At 39.3% G+C, this 19,748-nt stretch overlaps 1 protein-coding gene across 6 annotated transcripts in view; it reads right to left on the bottom strand.

Annotated features, from left to right (window-relative positions):
* The window catches only part of GRM5 (glutamate metabotropic receptor 5), a 552,365-nt gene that overhangs the window by 59,698 nt on the left and 472,919 nt on the right, over positions 1-19,748 (bottom strand). For all 6 annotated transcript variants that reach the window (XM_059070417.2, XM_067038305.1, XM_067038303.1 and 3 more), the window contains one exon: positions 1,213-2,152. In XM_059070417.2, the coding sequence (XP_058926400.1) occupies positions 1,213-2,152 (940 nt within the window). The remainder of the gene's footprint in view (positions 1-1,212; positions 2,153-19,748) is intronic.

Below are 19,748 nucleotides of genomic sequence, written 5' to 3'. Positions count from 1 at the left end.
GAGAGAGGCAAGGATACACGTTAATGCAAATGAATATGAATTGGGCCATGCGGATAAACTCCCAAGTATCCTTTGAGTCCTTTTTAGTCCTCAGCAGACACAGTACCTTTACCATCACCCATAATTCAGGCTTTGAAGAATCAGGGCTGATAGGAAAGTAGGATTTTTCAGGCAGGCTAAATGATGGTATAAGAGAATTGTTCAAGGATTAGTATTTAGCTATTTATCTTCCATTTGAAAAATGCTTATTTTCCACTTATTTGTCTATATTTTAGGAAAATTCTCAAATCTCTGGAGAGCTTGCAGACTGATGCTCTGCCTAGCTCTTTTGATGTGTTTTCTTAAATATTATTCCCAGTAACAATCTATGTAGCCTTTTTAATACCTCCAAATTTGATCTCAAGCCACTGATAAGATGATCTCATTGCCTTTTGATGTGCCTTAGGGGGCATTTATCACATAAGAAAGTCTTCCACATGGAGGGATATCATTGGCTGTTGGCTTCAGATTCTTTTCAGATGGCAATGGCTACTACTACCTGGGATGCTGGCCTTGGTGGATGGGATGGGACTATGGACAACAGAGAAAGTGGGAAACCGGCTGGTTGTTTAGGAAGGTTATATGCAAAGCCCCTTTGTTGTTTTGCCCCTTTCAGCTACTTAGACATGTCCCCAAAAGTTCAAGTTGCCCATTAAGAATGAAAGTATAAATTCTACATTTCTTGTGCCTCTGGGATGGGCAGTCAAGGGTTCTTCTGGGCTTGAGAGAGGTTCAGGCACGTGTAAGTGCAGTCAGATGTGTAAGGCTCTTGGCGCTCTGCTCTCAGCATAATCTTTGTTAACACTAATTTTCTCTGTTCTATGCGGGTGAATTAGAATTTAGTCCATGGACCCAGAGGTCCTTGCCTCCTTGCCTCTGTGATTTAGCTGTGCTCTCCCTGCCCTTCTGACCTCACTTCCCTTTTGTTGTAAGTCTTTGTTTTTTTTCCCTCTATCTCAACTTTTATGCTTCTGGCCTCAGGTTAAGTCACTAGGCCCATACCCAATTAACTCCATAAAAACCATTCAGTGCAAACGTCCAAAGCCCATTCCCAGCACCCTGCCTCCCCTAGTTTCAGTTATTCAGGTATTTTGCATCTAAAAGGCCTGCGAAACAAATGCCACTGCTTCCGCCCTAGGGGCCAGTGCTCCACGGCACCTGCAAAACTTTTACCTTAGGGTTTCCCCAGAGGAGCCCCTCCTCTTCCACAGGTTGACCAGGCTGCTGGATCTGCTGGCTGCCGAGGAGGACTTGCCATCCCCCACGTGCATGCGCACCACCGTGGACGTGGTGAAGGCGCTGCGCACGTTTCTCTCTGGTTTGGCCAGGATGATGTATACCTTCGGCACAAACATGCAGCCGAGCGCCACCGTGGCGCTGAGGCTGACTGAGAAACACATGGTGATGATTTTGTAGTTGCTGCCAAAGTAGATGGGCACAAAGGCCAGCCATATAATGCAGGTGGTGTACATTGTGAAGGCGATGTACTTGGCCTCGTTGAAGTTGGCTGGAACATTTCTGGTCTTGAAAGCATAGAAGGTACAGCTCAAAATCAGCAATCCATTGTATCCAAGAGGAGTGACAACTCCTAGGTTGGTGGTGTTACAAATCAGGTAGACTTCTCGAATGCTTGGGTAGTCGTGCATTATGTCGGGAGGCTCCATTATAAAGAGGGCGATGATGATGCCCAGCTGGATGCATATGAGAATGAAAGCAATCACTAGCTGGGCACAGGCACTCATGAATCTGGGCTTTTTGGTACAGATCTTCTTCTTGCTGCCAGCCAGGATCCTTGCAATACGATTGGTCTTGGTTACAAGGGCTGAATAGCTCATGGCTGGGGACAGACCGATGCCTATTCTCTGAAGGTAGCAGTAAATCTGTTTGGGCTTTGCAATGAGGCAGAAGGTACATAAGTAGCCCAGGCAGATGCCAGCAAGGATAATGTAGCAGAGTTCCCTGCTGGAGGACTTGACTACTGGTGTATCACGGTAAATGATGAAGACTGCGGTGACAAACAGGGTGGCTAGCAGGCCGAGGCAGGCAAACACCACAGCTGCAATGGGCTCAGGGTCACCCCAGCGAAGATACTGTACTGGGATCAAATCACAACCTGCAGAGACACAGACACATATTGAAAAAGAAGGAAGAAATATTGACTTGGGTCACTTGTGCCTAAGTTATAAGCAGGTGCCTATGATCCTTAGAGTTTGTCTCCAGTCTACCCTTCTAATCTCAGTATCCCGTACTACTCCTTTCTTCATATATTCAGTCATAAAATATTTATCTTTAGATTATCTAATACATACTCTGTGACAGGAGCTGTTCTAGGTTCTGAAAACAAAATGATGAAGAACATATTCCCTGCCCTCCAAAAAAAACACAAAAATTGGTGGGGGTTAGGGCAACTTTTATAGAATTACTTACAGGTGGGATAAGGACCATGAAGAAGTAGAGCATGGACCTTGACTCAGTCTGTGGGAGCAGTAAAATCTCCTTCAACAGGAATTAGCAAATGCAAGTGTTGTGGTTTGGCTGAATTTGTGGATTTGGTAGGTTTGGCAAATAGAAATTAATTGTAAGGAAAGAACTAGGGGGCATTGGAGGCATGAAAGGAGGTTCCGTACAGTAATGCGATGAGTGGCCTAAGATAAGTCTGGAACGTAGGCAGGAGGGGATCTTGCAGGGCAGAGAGTCTTAGATCAATGGGAAGTCATTGGAGGGATCTATGTAGAGTAAGAGGAATCCCATGGTCAGATTTGTGTGTGTGTGTTTTAAACATTATTTTGGTTGCCGTGTGGATTTTGGATGAGGTAAAGGTGTGGAGAGATTTGAGAAATATTGGAAGCAATATAGGTTGTTTAAATGCATGTGGGGATATGTGAAAGACAAAGGCATCAAGGATGACCAACATTGGTCCTTGAATCCACTGCAAAAAAACATGACAATTTGGTGTCCTTTGGGTTATGTGCCTTCTTTTTAAATTTCTTTAGGGCAGTGATTCTCAAACTTGGCTACACACTGGAATGACTTAGATATTTTTTAAAAAGTACTGTGGCCTGTGTTTCAGTGCCAGCGTTTCTGATTTCATTGGCCTGGGTTTTAAAAAGGATTTTAAAAAGGCACTCTAAGTGCTTCTAAACTTGCAGCCAGAGTTGAGAACCATTGCTCTAAAAGGATCATTCTTGTCAATTAGATTTTTAAAATAGAATTGAGATAGCTTTATTGAGTGAGTAGGAGAGGAGTTAGTAATCTGGAGCATTGGACACTTCAGCAATGTGGCAGAGATTATTAACTGCCTGCAAATATCCATTCTCCCCTTTATCCTCAGCAACAGATCTCTGTTTCATTTGGGGTGGTAAAGGATGCAGCTAAAATGCTACATTTGCCAGCAACCTTTGCAGTCAGGTGTGCCATGTGATAGGTCTTAGCCAGAAAGGTGTAAGCAGAGAACTCCTTCAAGGAAAATGACTCATCTTGGAAAGTAGCTTTTTTGCCCTTCCTGGCTTTCTCCTTCTGTTGACTGGACTATACACATGATGGCTAGAGCTCCAGCAGTTATCTTGGACTATAAGGTAACATTCACGTCAGAAAACATGTTCTGGGGTTTGGAAGAGAAAAAGGCAGGGAACCTGAGTCCCTGTTAACGGTGGAATCACTGACTAGCTCTGGACTGTGTATATCATATTTTCCTTGTTTAAACAACTTTTATTTCCCTTATATATGCAGCCAAACCAAACCCTAATTGATATAGCTGTAACTTCCTGTATCTCCTGGTCAAGGGTATTGTAGTAAGTGGCTTTGAATATCAATGGCTACTAGGAGGCAAGGGAAACAACAATAACAGTATGTCATGATGGCGTAGGGGAGCAGAATTTGCCATCCCCAAATATGTCTCTTTTTTTTTTTTTTTTTTTTTTTTTTTTTTTTTTTGCGGTATGCGGGCCTCTCACTGTTGTGGCCTCTCCCGTTGCGGAGCACAGGCTCCGGACGCGCAGGCTCAGCGGCCATGGCTCACGGGCTTAGTTGCTCCGCGGCATGTGGGATCTTTCCGGACCAGGGCACGAACCCGTGTCTCCTGCATCGGCAGGCGGATTCTCAACCACTGCGCCACCAGGGAAGCCCTAAATATGTCTCTTTTGAGATATTAATTACTTTCAGCTGGTTATTTTCTAAGAAACGGCAAACAGGGGGAAAAAACCTGAAAACCCCACTATAGGAGAGACACCCTTTTGTAAGAAACATTTGCATTCATAAGGGAAATCTCCATTTGGAAGGGTAGCACCCTCACTGTACAGAAGAGGAGGATGACCAAATCTCTAGAAATTCTTATCAGTGGAGAAGGCAAAGACTTGAATCTGCATAAAAACCTTTACCCTTATTGTGCTTTTCCTCCCCTAGCTGACTGTCCCCACCCTCAACATCCTCTATTGTCTTTAGCTGAGGATGGTACTTAAGATGAGGGCTTTGGCCATTTTGGTGAGTTAGTCATTTTTCCTGAGTTTCTCCCATGTCTGCAGGTTGTTAAACTCTTTGATTTCTCTTCTTAATGTCTCATGTCAATTTAATTCTCTTGATGTCTGCCAGAAGAACCTAGAAGGGTAGAGGGAAATTTCTTCCTCCCTGAATGACAAAGAAGCATGGGGTTCTTTCAAAATATGTCTAAGGCAGCTCTGTTGTAGAAAGAAACGAAAACATTCTTTCTTCTTTCTCTTATTTCTGCCTTGCCAGTCTTTTTCTTCAAGATCTTAGGTTTCAAATAGTACTATTAGTTTATAGTAAGATGCATTACGGGTTTTATAGGATTTGTGTGTTAGCCTAGGATCCTCAGCACACGTTACAAAATAGTTTCTGTGGGAAAATGTATGCTTAGTTTCAAAACCTGTGCTTTTAACTTTAGAAAATGTGTATGTGGATAGCCCAGACTAAATATGACAGTTATTTTATATAGTGTATAGGATTATAAATAAACACATATCTCATTCATTGCTAATGAATATACCTGTATCTATATTTTTAGGCACCTGTGTTCACATATGCTGCTTATTATGTAGGATATCAACTTCTGAGACTTTAGTATACCATAGGGTTTAGGTTCATATTTACAAATTTGTTTTTCATAGAGACTATTTTACGACAAGAAAATAGGGACTAATCATTCCTATCTTTAATCTTCCATAATAGCTTATTTATAACACTGATATGGCAAGGGAATTCATTATCTACTGTAGTTAATTCTATAGGGGTCTTTCCCCTGCTAGGTCATGAGCTACTAAATGTCCATAGTAATTTACTGATATAGGAAAGATGTTATGTAGTACATGAAGTAGGAATCCTTTCAACAGCTAAAGAGAATCACCTGAAAAAATATATAAATATTTAAGGGCTTTCACTTTACTCCTTTTTTTTTCCGCCTGATATTCTGCTAAATCTTAACTGCTTTCATCTAAACGTCATTAGCACCCTAATTACTGAATGTTTTCTCTATGATAACATTCACCACTGTTTTGTGTCATATATATTCTTGAACTCTTCACGTGCAACCTGTTAACATCATGTGTGAAACTTAAGACATCTCCATTGGATATATGTGCTGGAAGAAATGTGTATAAGAGATGCCTCTAATGTGTTGTGATTATTTTCTCAAAGTTGTCAGAATTTATATATTCAGATGAATGTTTTTTTCATTTAACGTGAACCACTGCAAAGACTTTAGTTTAATGATGCTGCCATTGCACAAAATACTTTTGAAACTATTCTCTTGGAATAGAAAATATTGGATTCTGATTTTAGTGTTATAATCATTGAATCTTATAAATTAGATAAGATCTTAGAGTTTCCAAGAACGGGTGTGCATCACAATCACTTGGAGAGTCTACAAAAATACAATTCTGGAGTCTAAACTCAGGAGATTTCGAATCAGTACACTTGGGGTGGGACAAAAGAATTTTGGTTTGAATCAGCAAGCTCAGTGACTATACAACTGGTCCTTGGTTGGCAGCCCAACCTTAGAGATTATCAGGCTGACTTCTCATCCAGTGTGTGAATGTCTTATATGATAATTACTAGATGCAATCACCCTAACCCTACCTAAGGCTTTCCATGAGCTATGTTGTCTCAAGGACAGGATTAATAGTGGGGGAAGATAGACTGGAAAGACAGGAGGTCTGGATGGCAGGTAGAGACTGGAGGTGAATAAAATGGTTAGAAGGCTATCACAATAGGACAGGCAAGGGATGTTAGGGCAATAATTAAAAGCCACTGTCCTGAGAACATTCAGCTGGTAAAGACATATCGGAGCTAGGACTGAAAGAAATGATGAGGTAGACAGACAGCAGAGTCAGGAGAGAGGCTTCTAACCAAGCTGATGGCAGTGCTGTTAACTAAGATGCAGGCTGTTGGAAGAAAAGCGCCACATTTTATAGGAATGATATCTAGTTCCAGGTTGGACATGTTGTGTTTGAAATGTTTATTACGAGTAGAGCAGATGGGAGCAGAAGCTTAGAAGAGATATCAGGGTAGAAGTCACAGCTTTAGGAATCATCTATTTATAGGTGGAAATAAGGGACATGGAAGTAAATGTAATCAATAAGGAAATTCATGGATAGATGAGAGCAGAGCCTGGAAGTCTGGTATGACACCACATTTAAGGAAGGGCAGAGGAAGAGGATATGTCAGGGAAGATATAAGCTAGATCAGCTAGAAGGAAGGAAGTGTGTCAGAAGCTAAAGGAAAGTGGTTAATTGGATGGCCCACCTTATCCTCCTCTCTCAATGTCACTTCAGTTTTTCTTTCTTTCTTTCTTTCTTGTTTTTTTAAATCCTTACCCAAAGAGCTTGCACAAAGCTTTGAGCTTCAGTTTTCCAGATATCTCTCCTTGGGGCATATCACTCTCCTATATTGCCCCCCTTTACTAGTTTTAGTTCTGTTTCCTCTGAACAGGGGGTGGTATCATGAACAAGTTCTGTCAAATCTCAGAATACTGAGATACTGCTAACCTTATTATGACATAAGTTTAGATGCTCATTAATTACTATGCCTACTTTGCATTGGTTTACAAACATTGAATACACTGTTATTCCTAAATCTCTTCCTTATTTTCTTCTGTGAATTAGGGCCTTTTCTGCATTAATGGTTTTCTTTCTTATCCCTGTTTCATTCTTAGTGTAATGGTAAGTACTCAGTATTGGAAGTACTCAGTGTACTGGTAAGTTATCACTGGAAGGGTATGTAGAAGTTAACTAAGAATCTGTAGAATATATATTTCATAGTTTTACTATAATCAGTTTAGCATATGCTTTTTATATTTTAGGTTAAAGGATCTTGATCATATCGGTGACGTTCCCTCCTAACAAGCATATTAGAGTTTCTTAGAAGATGCACAATATTATTACATTCCTTTCTAGAAATGCATATGAGGCATAAATTATAAAATCAAGACCTGTTTTCTGATGACATCTATTTAGGTGGCTATCCACTTCTCACTTTCCTCCCCTTTCATGCTTGATCCGTATTCTGTGATTCTCCAGTATAATTCATCCTTTCGTAGCTTGAGGTGACATATATTGAAAACAACAGTTTTTTTCTTTTCCATTATAGTTTATTACAAGGTATTGAATATAGTTCCCTGTGCTATATGTAGGACCTTCTTGTTTATCTATTTCATATATAGTAGTTTGTATCTGCTAATCCCAAACTCCTAATTTATCCCTCCCCCACCCCCTTCCCCCTTTGGTAGCTATAAGTTTGTCTGCGAACCTGTTTCTGTTTTGTAAATAAGTTCATTTGTATCGTTTTTTAGATTCCATATAAGTGATGTCATATGATATTTGTTTTTCTCTGTTTGACTTACTTCACTTAGTATGATAATCTCTAGGTCCATCAGTGTTGCTGCAAATGGCATTATTTTATTCTTTTTAATGGCTGAGTAATATTCCATTACACACGCACGCACATACACACACACATGTGTGTGTATATATATATCACATCTTCTTTTATCTATTTATCTGTCGATGGACATCTAGGTTACTTCCATGTCTTGGCTATTGTAAATAGTGCTGCTGTGAACACTGGGGTGCATGTATCTTTTTGAATTAGAGTTTTCTCTGGATGTATGCCCAGGAGTGGGATTGCTGCATCATATAGCAGTTCTACTTTTAGTTTTTTAAGGAACCTCCATATTGTTCTCCATAGTGGCTGCACCAGTTTATGGTCTCACCAATAATGTGGGAGGGTTCCCTTTTCTCCACACCCTCTCCTGCAGAGAATACAACAAATTTTTTTTAAGGGAAGGAGAGCTGCCAAAACTGTATTATCCACATTATCCTACAGTTCCACTACTGTGCTTCCCATACATCTAATGGGAGATGGATGGCTCACTGATTTCCTGGACACTTAAAAATGATATGACTGCTTAGCAATAACTGGTACTCATGCTTACTGTTTGGGTATTAGTCTTGCAGGAGTAATATTCCTGTAGTTAATAGTTCCTAGACTGTTGCATTCTCAAACCCTCTTCCAAGTGTCTGTTCAGGCAGAAGGAATGAGGAGTCAAAGATCCTGGGACAGTTGCCTGGTGTTCTGTAAGTTGACTAGGCAGGAACTCCTTAACAAGCTCCATATTTCCTGTATAATTTTGGAGGAGAGGAAGTTGCTGTTGAGAATCTTTGAGAGTCAGATGTATGTGTTGTCCGCTGTCGGTCATGTCATTTCAGGTATACGAAACTCATTCGGGGCTGTTGTGGAACTCTCCTCTCATACGTGAACAATAGATCTGCCCAGAGTACATGGTATTGACTGGGGACTAACAACATCATGCCTGCTTGCAATCTGTTCCATCAATAGACCATTTGTCTGCCTTTCTCCCTTCTTTACGTGTCTGGATTTGGATCGCTAGGGTGTTGGTTTGAGATAGAGTGGTGCAGACTCAGAATTCTTTCTGCCTTGTTCATAACCCTGCTCATTTAATATTTTCTCTTCACTTAGCCTAAGCTGAAGTTTTTCATTACTTCCATATTTCAGAAGAACTGGAAGTGATGTGTGTGTGTGCGTATTATATTTAGGTACCTTATTTTTCTTTGTAGCACTTACTATAATTTTAATCTATTTTGTGTGTGTATATATGCATGTGTGAGAGAGAGAGAGAGAGAGAGAGAGGTTGAGAGAGACGTCATATTGTTTAGGTCTATCCTCCCTACTTCACTAAAGCACCCTGATGTCAGCGACTTTGCCTCTTTTGCTCATGAATGGAACCATGGTACTGAGCCCGGTGCCTCACTCATATGGTTAGCACAGCAATTTACAAATTAATATATCTACTGTATAATCACAGTATAATCAAATTCTCATTCTGGTGTATGGATCAAGTCACTCTCAGCAAACCTTTTTGTTGCCTTTAGGAAGTCCAAGTTGCAGAACTGTTATGTACTGTTATAGATAGAAATCTAAATTCAGTGCATTACACCTGAATTTTAGAGTCAGGATTCTGAACCAGAGAGAGCAAAACTAAGTAAGCACCTCAAAGGCTTCCTTCTGCCTAGGGGTGTGACATGTCTCACATTAGAAATATTCCTGGTACTAACTTGGCAGTGATCAGTGTTTGTGATTGACTGATTAATCTAATTTTGAGTAATTCATTGGATCTGGGAATTATGAGTAGAAGAAAGAGGGAGGCAGTAACAGAAGTCATTCTTTAACAAGTGTCGTTTAGTACAAAGTTCAGATACACTGTTCCCAAAAAGGCTTCAGTAATTGTGGCACGCGGGCTCAGTTGCTCCACAGCATGTGGGATCTTCCCGGACCAGGCCTCAAACCCGTGTCCCCTGCATTGGCAGGCAGATTCTTAACCATTGCACCACAAGGGAAGCCTTTGTCCTTTGGTGTCCTTTGGTGGGTGCCCTCTAGGAACCAGTGGGTGGCTCTCACTCCAGTCGGCAGCACTAACTGGAAACCTCCAAAAGAGTTAGCAGCGAGGTCACTGTGAATCCCACCCATGACCTGCCAACAGTGTTGATCCAACTGGAGCTTTCTCCTTTCTGTGGCCCCCACCACTCAGCACTTACCCAGGACTTCTCACCACTTTTCCCAGACCCCTTCTCCCCAGCAGGGCCTCAGAAGGCCTGTTGCCTCCCTGCCCTTTCTCCTGGGCCATGGTGACTCTTTTCTCAGTGTGTCTTTTGCTAAATATGCCCTTTTTGTATAAATAAAAGATAATTTGGAGTTGTTATCTCTCTTGGAAAAAAAAGGCATTCCCAAAAAGGCATTTTCTAGAGTTGATTGGTCTTACCATTACCTTAGCATGAAATAAAACATAACCATGATTCCTCCCTCAAATGAAAATTTAGTCTCTCTCCAAAATGTTTGGTAGGTTTTATGGAAACTGCCTCAATGGGAAGCCACTTTATTCCTGTTTATGCCAGCATTTAAAAAAGGGCAGAAACTAACATTTATTGAATGCCTAGTAAATGTCAGGTGTTATCCTAGATATTTTAGGTAATCTTCATAATAAACAAGTGAGGTAGGTAATTCTGTTTTACAGAGGAAGGATATGAGGTTTAATCTGACGTGTTGGGGCTGAGATTAAAACTCTGTGAACATTTTGATTGATTGCTTAACTGATTGACTTATGTTACATCAGCAGAGACAAACTGATCAAAGTGTTCCTTTCAAAGGGGTCCTGAGGTTACTTAGTAGGAAGGAGAATCATGAATAATTGGCAATGACTGCCATGTGCAAGGAGGGGCTAGTGGTGGCATAAGTATTTGATATTTGACATAAATATTTGACACAGACCCATTCTCCCTTCTGAGAAATCTCATTGGTTCAAATGCTTCAGCTAGGTTCTCATCCTGGCTTATATGTCCTGAGGGTTGCTAGCCAGACATTGATTGGTAAATTTTTACTTTTGTGTTCCTGAAGTTTTCTACTGTGGAAATTTTTTTTCTGGGCACCAAGTACCCACAGCACACGAGAACAAGGATTGATTGTAGGACATTCCTAACATTGCCACGTAGAGGACTCACAGCCACCCATTAATCATTGGACCCAGCCTATTTCATACCCTTCAGGGTTTATTGCATATATATATATAATTTTTTTTTTTTTTTTTTTTGCGGTACGCGGGCCTCTCACTGTTGTGGCCTCTCCCGTTGCTGAGCACAGGCCCGGGACGCGCAGGCTCAGCGGCCATGGCTCACGGGCCCAGCCGCTCTGCGGCATGTGGGATCTTCCCGGACCGGGGCACGAACCCGTGTCCCCTGCATCGGCAGACGGACTCTCAACCACTGCGCCACCAGGGAAGCCCTATATTTTTTTATTGGTTACATTTTATAGGGGACTTTGAAATTGTATGCAAAGATTAATTTCATAATTAGGCATAAAGAATGATTTAATAGCTCTGCAGAGTGCTGAGGGGAAGGATTATCAGATGCACATTTGTAGGGACCAGCTTTGGAAAAATATGACTTCTGGTCATACTGCAGATGAATAAGAGAGTAAAAACGCAGCACATGAATTTAAATAATAAAATGTGCTGACTAGAATACTTTGCTCCATTTTTACCTTTCCCCTTTCCCCTCACTAGCTAACTCATTCTTCTTTCATTTTCCAGCTCTTCTTTGGGGATGGCTTTTCTGATTCCTGGAGTGACAGGTTCCTCCCATGTGCTCAAGCAGTTCCCTGTGCCAGTGTCTATCACAGCACTTGCACAACATTGTTTTGCACATAATAGCACAACTGTTATGCTCATAGTGAGCTTGCTTGTCTGTTTCATCTAGTAGAGAGCAAATTGAGAGCAGGGGACTGTTTGCCTTTTGCTCTGCTGTGCCAAGCCAATAGCCAGTACACAACATGCAGTTAAACAGGTTGAATGAATGAATGATTATGTTAATGGAGGAGAGAACAATTGAATCAGGAGACATGCATTTCATTTTCAGCTTGCACACAAATAATTCTGGTGAATACGAGACGCTTCCTCTATTTATTTGTTCTCCATTTGTTTTTACTTTTTTGGAATTTATTTATTAACAGTGAGCATTCAGAGATATTTTCATTGGATGGGGATCCTTCCACCTGAGTCTTTTTCCATTTTTATGAGAGAGGGCACATTTTACAACCAAGTAGCTTCTTCAGCCTGCTTTCTGCCCGTGGCTGACTGGATTACCAAGGATCTCTTTATATATGAACTGTCCTTGCATGTTTTAGTTGTGTCTCCATTTTTCTACACATAAAATGGAAATACAGAACTCCCTTCCCTACAGTGAGGGTTTTAGTCTGGAGGAACCCTTGTAGAAGAATTTGCATATGAGAAATTAAAGACCGATTACCTGAAAAATAGCAGTGAAGCAATTTTTCAGGACTGAGAAAATAAAATGCTTAAAACTATTTTTGTACTTTACTAGAATAAAACATTAAAGTCGTCACTTTAAAACCAATAGAGGATCAAGGGAATTTTACACACATGATTTGAGCTATAATGAGTGTTTTACAATTAATTTCCTGGTTTGCTAGACTGTTTTCAGGCTCCCTTTCCTCTGGTTTTAGTCAGTCATTTTTTTTTTTTTTTTGCAAATAATCTGTGTAGCAAAAAGCATTTTCCTCCTGTGGTTGGTCTTCCATCCAAATGTCCTTTCTGATTTTGTGACTCAGATATTTATTGAGTGTCTACTGTGTTCTAGGAGCTTGTTATTCCCAAGTGGACAAAACAAGCAGAAACCCCCTACCCTTTAGCTTGTGTTCCAGCTGGGGAGACTGACAGTGTATGATCAGCAAAAATAAGTTAATACATTAACAATATAATGGAATAAAAGGTTATATATGAAGTGGGGAAAGTGAGAGGTAGAAGAGAGGGTTAAGGGGGACAGTTTGTAGTACTAAACACGTTGGTCAAGGTAGACATTTGAGCAAGGACTTCAAGGAGGCAAGAATAACAGCAGTATGTGTATCTGGGGTGGAGCATTCCAGGCAGAGAGAACAGCTAGGGCAATGACCCTAGGAGAACAGCCTTCCAGATATCTTAACAGAAGAACAAAACGACCAATGTGTTGGGGGATAGAGGGAGATGTAATAAAGAGGAAAATAGTCCAGATACATAACAAAGGCCTAGGTCATATAGAACATAAATTTGACTTTGAATGAGAGGAAACTATTGTAGGTTCTTAGACAATGGAATAACATGATCTGGCTTACTTTTTAAAAAGGTATCTCTGCCTGGGCTATTGAGAAGGGGCTATAGGTAGTGGCAGGGGGAGAATCAGGAAGATTAATTAGGAGGTTATTTCACTAGTAAAGGTGATTAACAATGATTACCAGGACCAGGATCTTACAGTGGAGGTAATGGGAAGTGGTAGACTTCTGTATTTGAAGGAAGAGTCAGTGGAATTTCCTGACCAATTGACCAAAGGATATGAGAAAACAGAAGAGATGATTCCAAAGTTGTTGGCCTGAGCTACTGAAAGAATGGATTTGCCATCAGGTGAAATATAGAATGCTAAGGATAGAGCAGCCTGGGGGATCAGGAAGGTAAAGACCTGGATTTAAGTTATGGAAATGTAGAATTTGATACATCTATCGCACATTCAAATAAATATGTCAAGTAGGCAGTTGAATATTCAAGTCTGGAGATCGGATGAGAAGTCTGGGCTACATATTTAAATTCAGAAATCTTCAGTGTATAACTGAGAGCAAGAGACTGGTTAGGATCACCAATGAAGCAAATGTAGATAGAAAAGAGGATGAAGACTGAGCCCTGGGACACTCCAAAACTATTCTTACATTTATTTCAAACACAGAATTAGATATAAATGTAAAAACACTAAAAGCAATAGATGCTAGATTCCCTCTGAGAAGGTTAATTTTTTTCCTTGTCATTGAGGAAAACAGAAAAAGTGGATAATGATGCCATTATTATCCACTGAAACCAGAAAAACTTTTGATCGGGGAGAATGATTAAAAAAAAGATGGAAGGAAAAGAAAAAGAATTCAATTTCAAGCATAAGAGGAATAAAACATCAGTCTCAGTAATGGATTTCAATTTAGAATGGAAGACAAAAACAGGTGACTATTAAACTGTGTTAATTTTAGTGTTCACATAATATATTTTTAATGTACTTTGGCAAACTGGAAACAACCAACATTAACAGAAAATAACAAATGCGGTTAGTTTATGCGTCCAGTTGTTAATGTACAAGTAGTCATTATTGTACTTCTTGTCATGCATGCATTGATAACAAAATAGCAGCAAAATGTATTAATCTAAAGAAAAACAGTAAAGAGTGGGCACTGTAGTTGAATTTATCAGCACTCTAGAACCTAAAAGAAATAAATGGGAAACAAAAAAAAAAAGAAGAAAAGAAACATGCCAGATGCCCTTTTAGTATTGTTGTGGCTCATGACTATCCTTCTGGAGTTTCCAAATCACGTTAACCTTGTGTAACCCATTCATTTGGAATCAGAAACCTAAGAAGGTAATGTAAGTGACATTAAAAGAGATATTTATAATAGTAAGCTAGTTCAACAAATGCAAATTCATTGCCTATTCTGTGCCATTTACTGGGCTAGACAACCATTGACTTAGAGGATCTTACTTTCAAATGGGGAAGACTTTCAATAGAGGTTGGAACTTTCTCCAAATTTTCTCATTTATCTTTAAATCAATCAATCTATCTCTGTATTCATTTCTCATCACTATATTTTTTAAACTTAATTAACAGTAGAGTGATAATCATTAATATAACCAAACTGTTAACAGGTACCAAACTATTTGTGTGCTATTTAATCTCTCCAATAATTCTGTGGACTAGTTACTACTGTTACCTCCATTTTTATGTAAGAGGAAGTTGAAGCTCAGAGAAGGAAATTTATTTTTGCTTAAAGTCACACAGTGAGTCATTGGTGGATTGTGGATTTCAACATGGATGTGTCTAATTCCAACCCTTTTGAGATTTAAACCACTATGTTACTGGAAGATAATAAAGATGAATTGTTCTGGACATGTCTCACACGCAGCCAAAAATTTCAGCTGTATTTTTTAATACTACATTTGTCATAAATTTTACCTTCCTTAGATGGTATTGGTGAGTCTATGTAACAAATGTAAGGAAAATCTAGAAAATGCTTAGGGACCTGGGGGGGGGATTCTATTGTTAAGCAAAGTAGTCATTTCCATTTACAGCTGGTCACCATTATGATGCTTCGTCTTTAGAAAAGGATGGTTTCCATAAATAGGCTTTGATAGGAAAAGTGAATGTGAAATAGTGACTAACTTGCCTCAAAACAGCTAGGTTATGTTGGAAAAAATATTTTTGAATACACATTCCTTAGATATATTCGTTAGGGTTTTTCTTTCTCCTTGAAAATTCTTCTCCCTTTTACCTGGTTAACTTCTCATTTTCACATGCATTATTTCCATTTCCTCCCAGAAGGTAGCACTGAACTTCCAAGACCTGGTTAATTTTCTCTCCTCAGTGTAATTCGTTTTTACTCTCAGGCTAGCACTTTATTTTCTTCCACCTTCGTTCCTTCCCTTTCTTGGTCTGTTCATTCATTCATTCTTTCCCTTATTCCTTCTCTCTCTCTTATTATTTGTTGGACAAACATTAAATCAGTTTCTACTATATGCCTCGCATACTTAATGTATTGAAATTGCCCTTTGTTTGCGTGTGTGTCTGCCAGGCTCTGGGATACTCGAGGGTAGGAATTGTGGCTCCATGATCACTATGTGTCCGGTGCCCAGTGCTTTGTTTGAACCAAGTTGGAGCTATTTGCTAATGAGTACTTCTGTCTTGCATGCCACCAATGCACAATTCAGTTATCATATGTATCATATGTTATACTCTTAATGCAATTATGTAAGTCAGCCTTCTTCTGTGGATGTTTGATGGCATGAAAATGGAAGCTCAGACACCTTCCATTTGTATCTTTATCGATAGAACCTAGCACAGTGTTGAAAACAATGTAGAAACTTGATTAAAAAACAACTTCTGCTGAATGAATGAGTGATAGGGTAACCAGTCTGTAGAAAATGTTTTCCTATTCAGATTATTATGTAACCTAGATAAGCCAAGAAATTAGAGGTCGCCATTATGAAAACCTGTTCCTTTTAAAATATTAACAGGAACTATTTATTAACATTGTAATAATAAAAACCACATATTTCTCATCTAAATTCATAACAGATTTCCCCCTAAAGAATCAGAAACACATAATAAACGGAAAGGGTTTTTTTACCCTTTCCTCATCCAAATTGAATTGTAGTAATCAAATGGGCAGCACTTTTTACACACATTTGAAATGAAAAATATCATAGCAACCTGGAGATAATTAACGTGTTACCAGCTTGAAAGCTGAAGTTTTTCTCTTTCTGTAATTTCCTGGAAATATGGGGCTCCAAAACGTGATTGTGAAGAATGGCATGTGGTGTAGCAGAAAATGGTGGAATCACAGTGCCTGGGCTTGATTTTCCACTAGTTTTATGACCTTGAGCAACTTATAGAATCTTCCTGGGTCTTAATTAATTCAGCTGTAAAATAATAAAGTCTACCTCATAAGATTCAAAAGGATAATGCATAAGATAGTTAAAAATACTGGTGATGACACAACACAGGGAGATCAGCTCGGTGCTTTGTGTCCACCTAGAGGGGTGGGGTAGGGAGGATGGGACGGAGATGCAAGAGGGAGGGGATGGGGGATATATGTATATGTATAGCTGATTCACTTTGTTATAAGCAGAAACTAACACACCATTGTAAAGCAATTATATTCCAATAAAGATGTTAAAAAAATATTGGTGAGGAAAAGCACTTCTCCCCACGTTTTTATTTACTTATTTATTAAAAGGTAAAAAAAGTCTCAAGAAAAGCGGGACAAAGTGAGGAACACAAATGAAGGAAGTATTTATAGGAAGAGAGTAACTCAAGTGCTGGAGTTGTAAAACTTGTCGGTGGTTCTGCCTCCTTGGAGCTCATCCTCCACTCCCTCCCAGCTTCCCACCAACTCCCTTTTGTTTGACTCTGTTCTCTTTTGGCCCCTGAAGTGAAGATACAAAGGTTCCAACCTCCAAAGCAATTAGGTAACTTAGGGAACCAAAGGAACTTCCTGGAGAATGTTCCTATTGACATTAAAAGGTTGATAGGCACTGCCCTCCTTCCATTTTACAGCTTTGCACTTAAAATAAATAAGATACATTTCTTTGCCTGTGAGAAGCAGGAAATCATTCTAACTTTCTGTCATAAAGCTTCCCGCTGAGTTACTTTTTGAAAGCCGTGTTGTTTTTGCTTTTTCCTTTTACTTGGGTTTGTTGGAAGGTTGCCAGAGTTGGCAGACCCACCTGAAATGGTTTCCACGGCTTTAGCTTTGGACTGGGCAGCTAAAGATCTGCTACTTATAACCCATCCCAAATTCTTTGAGAGAAAATAAATTAAAGATTCTTTCTAGGACAGTTTTTGCATGTATCTGTTGGGGAATGGTGTGCAGTGAAATAGTTGTCTTGGCAGAAGCTTGTAAGGAATTCTCTGAGTGCCGAGACAAATTGTTGCCTTCCACTATTTTTTCCTCCTTCCTCTTTCAAACCAGACCACATTGCAGTTATGTTCTTCTCCCAGCAAAACAATGACTTCCTCCTGTTGATTTAAATTTCTGATCCCTTCATTGCCCTTCATTTCCACTACATCATCACAGTCCAAACCACCAACAGATTCACATTGTGACTTGCAAAATTTCCTTACTGTGGTTTTCTCTCTTCCTTCTTTTAAAGTCCCCACTTTTAGTCTTTATTTAAAAATTTTATCTTCTAGTATTCAGTATTTAAATAGCTCAAATCATATGAAGTATTTTAAATTATAAAAATTTTAAATATGCAGGGAAGTGCAGAACAAATGTAAAAATCCAGATTTAACAAATGTTGATATTTTGTCATATTTGTCTCAAATTGCATATACACACAGCTTACAGATATAATCGAAACCTCTCTTGTAAATCCTACCTGACTCCCTCCCATCTCTCTCCAGACGAAACCATCATTCTGAAATCAGTATCCTTTCTACTCATGTTTTTAAACAATATTTACACTTTGCATTTTGACAATGTGTATAATATTTATAAAGCAGTCCCTCATGATTGCATTTCCTTTCTTATTCAATTGTTGGATACTCCTGGAGATAATAATTGCCCTGTTTAAAACTGTTCTCTAGAATGTTAACATCATAAGGGCAGAGAATTTTATGTTTTGGTCAGAGAAATATTTTCAGCACTTAGAACATTGCCGGGAACAGAGGAAGTGCTAGTTATATATTTGTTGAGTGAATAACTAGATAGATAGCTGAATGAATAAATAATGTCTTTTAATTTCCCTTAGAATAAACTTTAAAATAGTTACCATGGCTTCCAAAGCCCTGCAAGAGTTGGCCTTTGCTTGGCTTGCCTGTCTCAGTCCTTCCCCCATGCCTCCATTCTCCCAGTTCCTCCTCAGTTTCTGTATTCTGTGTCCAAAACACTCTTTCATTTGAATCTGGCCAACTTCCATCTTTACTTTAATTCTTGCATGTACACAGTTCCTTGAAGAGGCAATGTTAAACCTCATCTAAGTAGCTTCCCCTGATACAGGCTCCTACACCATTCTAGTCTTCTCTGTTAACGCTCAGCATCTTATTATTACTTGTCAGTATTTAGGATGATAATCACTTTGAAGGCAGAGGTCCTGTTTATCCTATTCACTGCTAACATGGATGCCTGAAGATTGTTAGAGAAAGAATAACTACTTGCTGTACTTAATGAAAATAATGTGAATTAGAAATATTGTTAGGTTCTGCCCTCATCCTCCATTTAAAATCTTCTTTCTTTCTTTGCTTCCTGGTTTTCATGCCTGGTTTTCTTTCTTTCTCTTCTCAATTCCTGGTTCCTTGTTCCTGCCAATTTATGATGGCTATTAAAAATATGGCTAGCTTAAAATTTATTTTAGTGGATATATTGATGGAAATACATACTCTAATTCAATATTATACGCACATACGTGTGTGTGTGTATGTGTATGTGCAAAAAAGTAACCCACAATCTCATCACTCAAACATTTTTTCTTAAGGTAATGCTCATTTCAGACATCTTTCTATGAATATATAAAAGTAAGTGGCTAAATATAATAATATAGACATTAATGTCAGTTGATTGCCACTCCTAGTTGTTTTTCTAAACAATTATTCAATTCTAAAATTTCTAACTGTGCTAACAATCTTATAGAGCTGTGTTGGGATTAAATAAGTTAACATTTGTAAGATGCTTCAAAGAGTTCCTGGCACACAGGAAACATGTATGTGTTAGTTGCCATTATCACAATGGGGGCGCTGACCCAAAGTGACCTGAGCTGTCGTGTTATAGGCTGAAGTGGGGTAACTGTAAGCCGGGTGGGTAGAAGAAAGACTTACAGTATCCTCTGAAGCCAGCCCCAAGAATCTCTGTGGCAGGCTTTGGAATAGCTGAAGCCATCAGAGCAGTCTTCTGGCTTAGCTAGCAGTGCCAACTGCCAAGTTACTTTGAATCAGAGTCAATGAGATGGGCTGCAAACAGCTATAGGCTCTTTGGAAAAGTGCTGGAGATCTTAATGAAAGGTTAAATCTCACATAATATCAATGTGGAGACCTTTTCAGGTTTGGTATTTATTCTCCCTTCTCCCCTCCCACTTTCTTTCCCCTCCCACATATACACACACACACTCACAT

Source organism: Kogia breviceps, chromosome 7 (genome assembly GCF_026419965.1).
Source record: "Kogia breviceps isolate mKogBre1 chromosome 7, mKogBre1 haplotype 1, whole genome shotgun sequence".
Classification (NCBI taxonomy): Eukaryota; Metazoa; Chordata; class Mammalia; order Artiodactyla; family Physeteridae; genus Kogia; species Kogia breviceps.
This window is presented reverse-complemented; position numbering and strand designations above follow the sequence as displayed.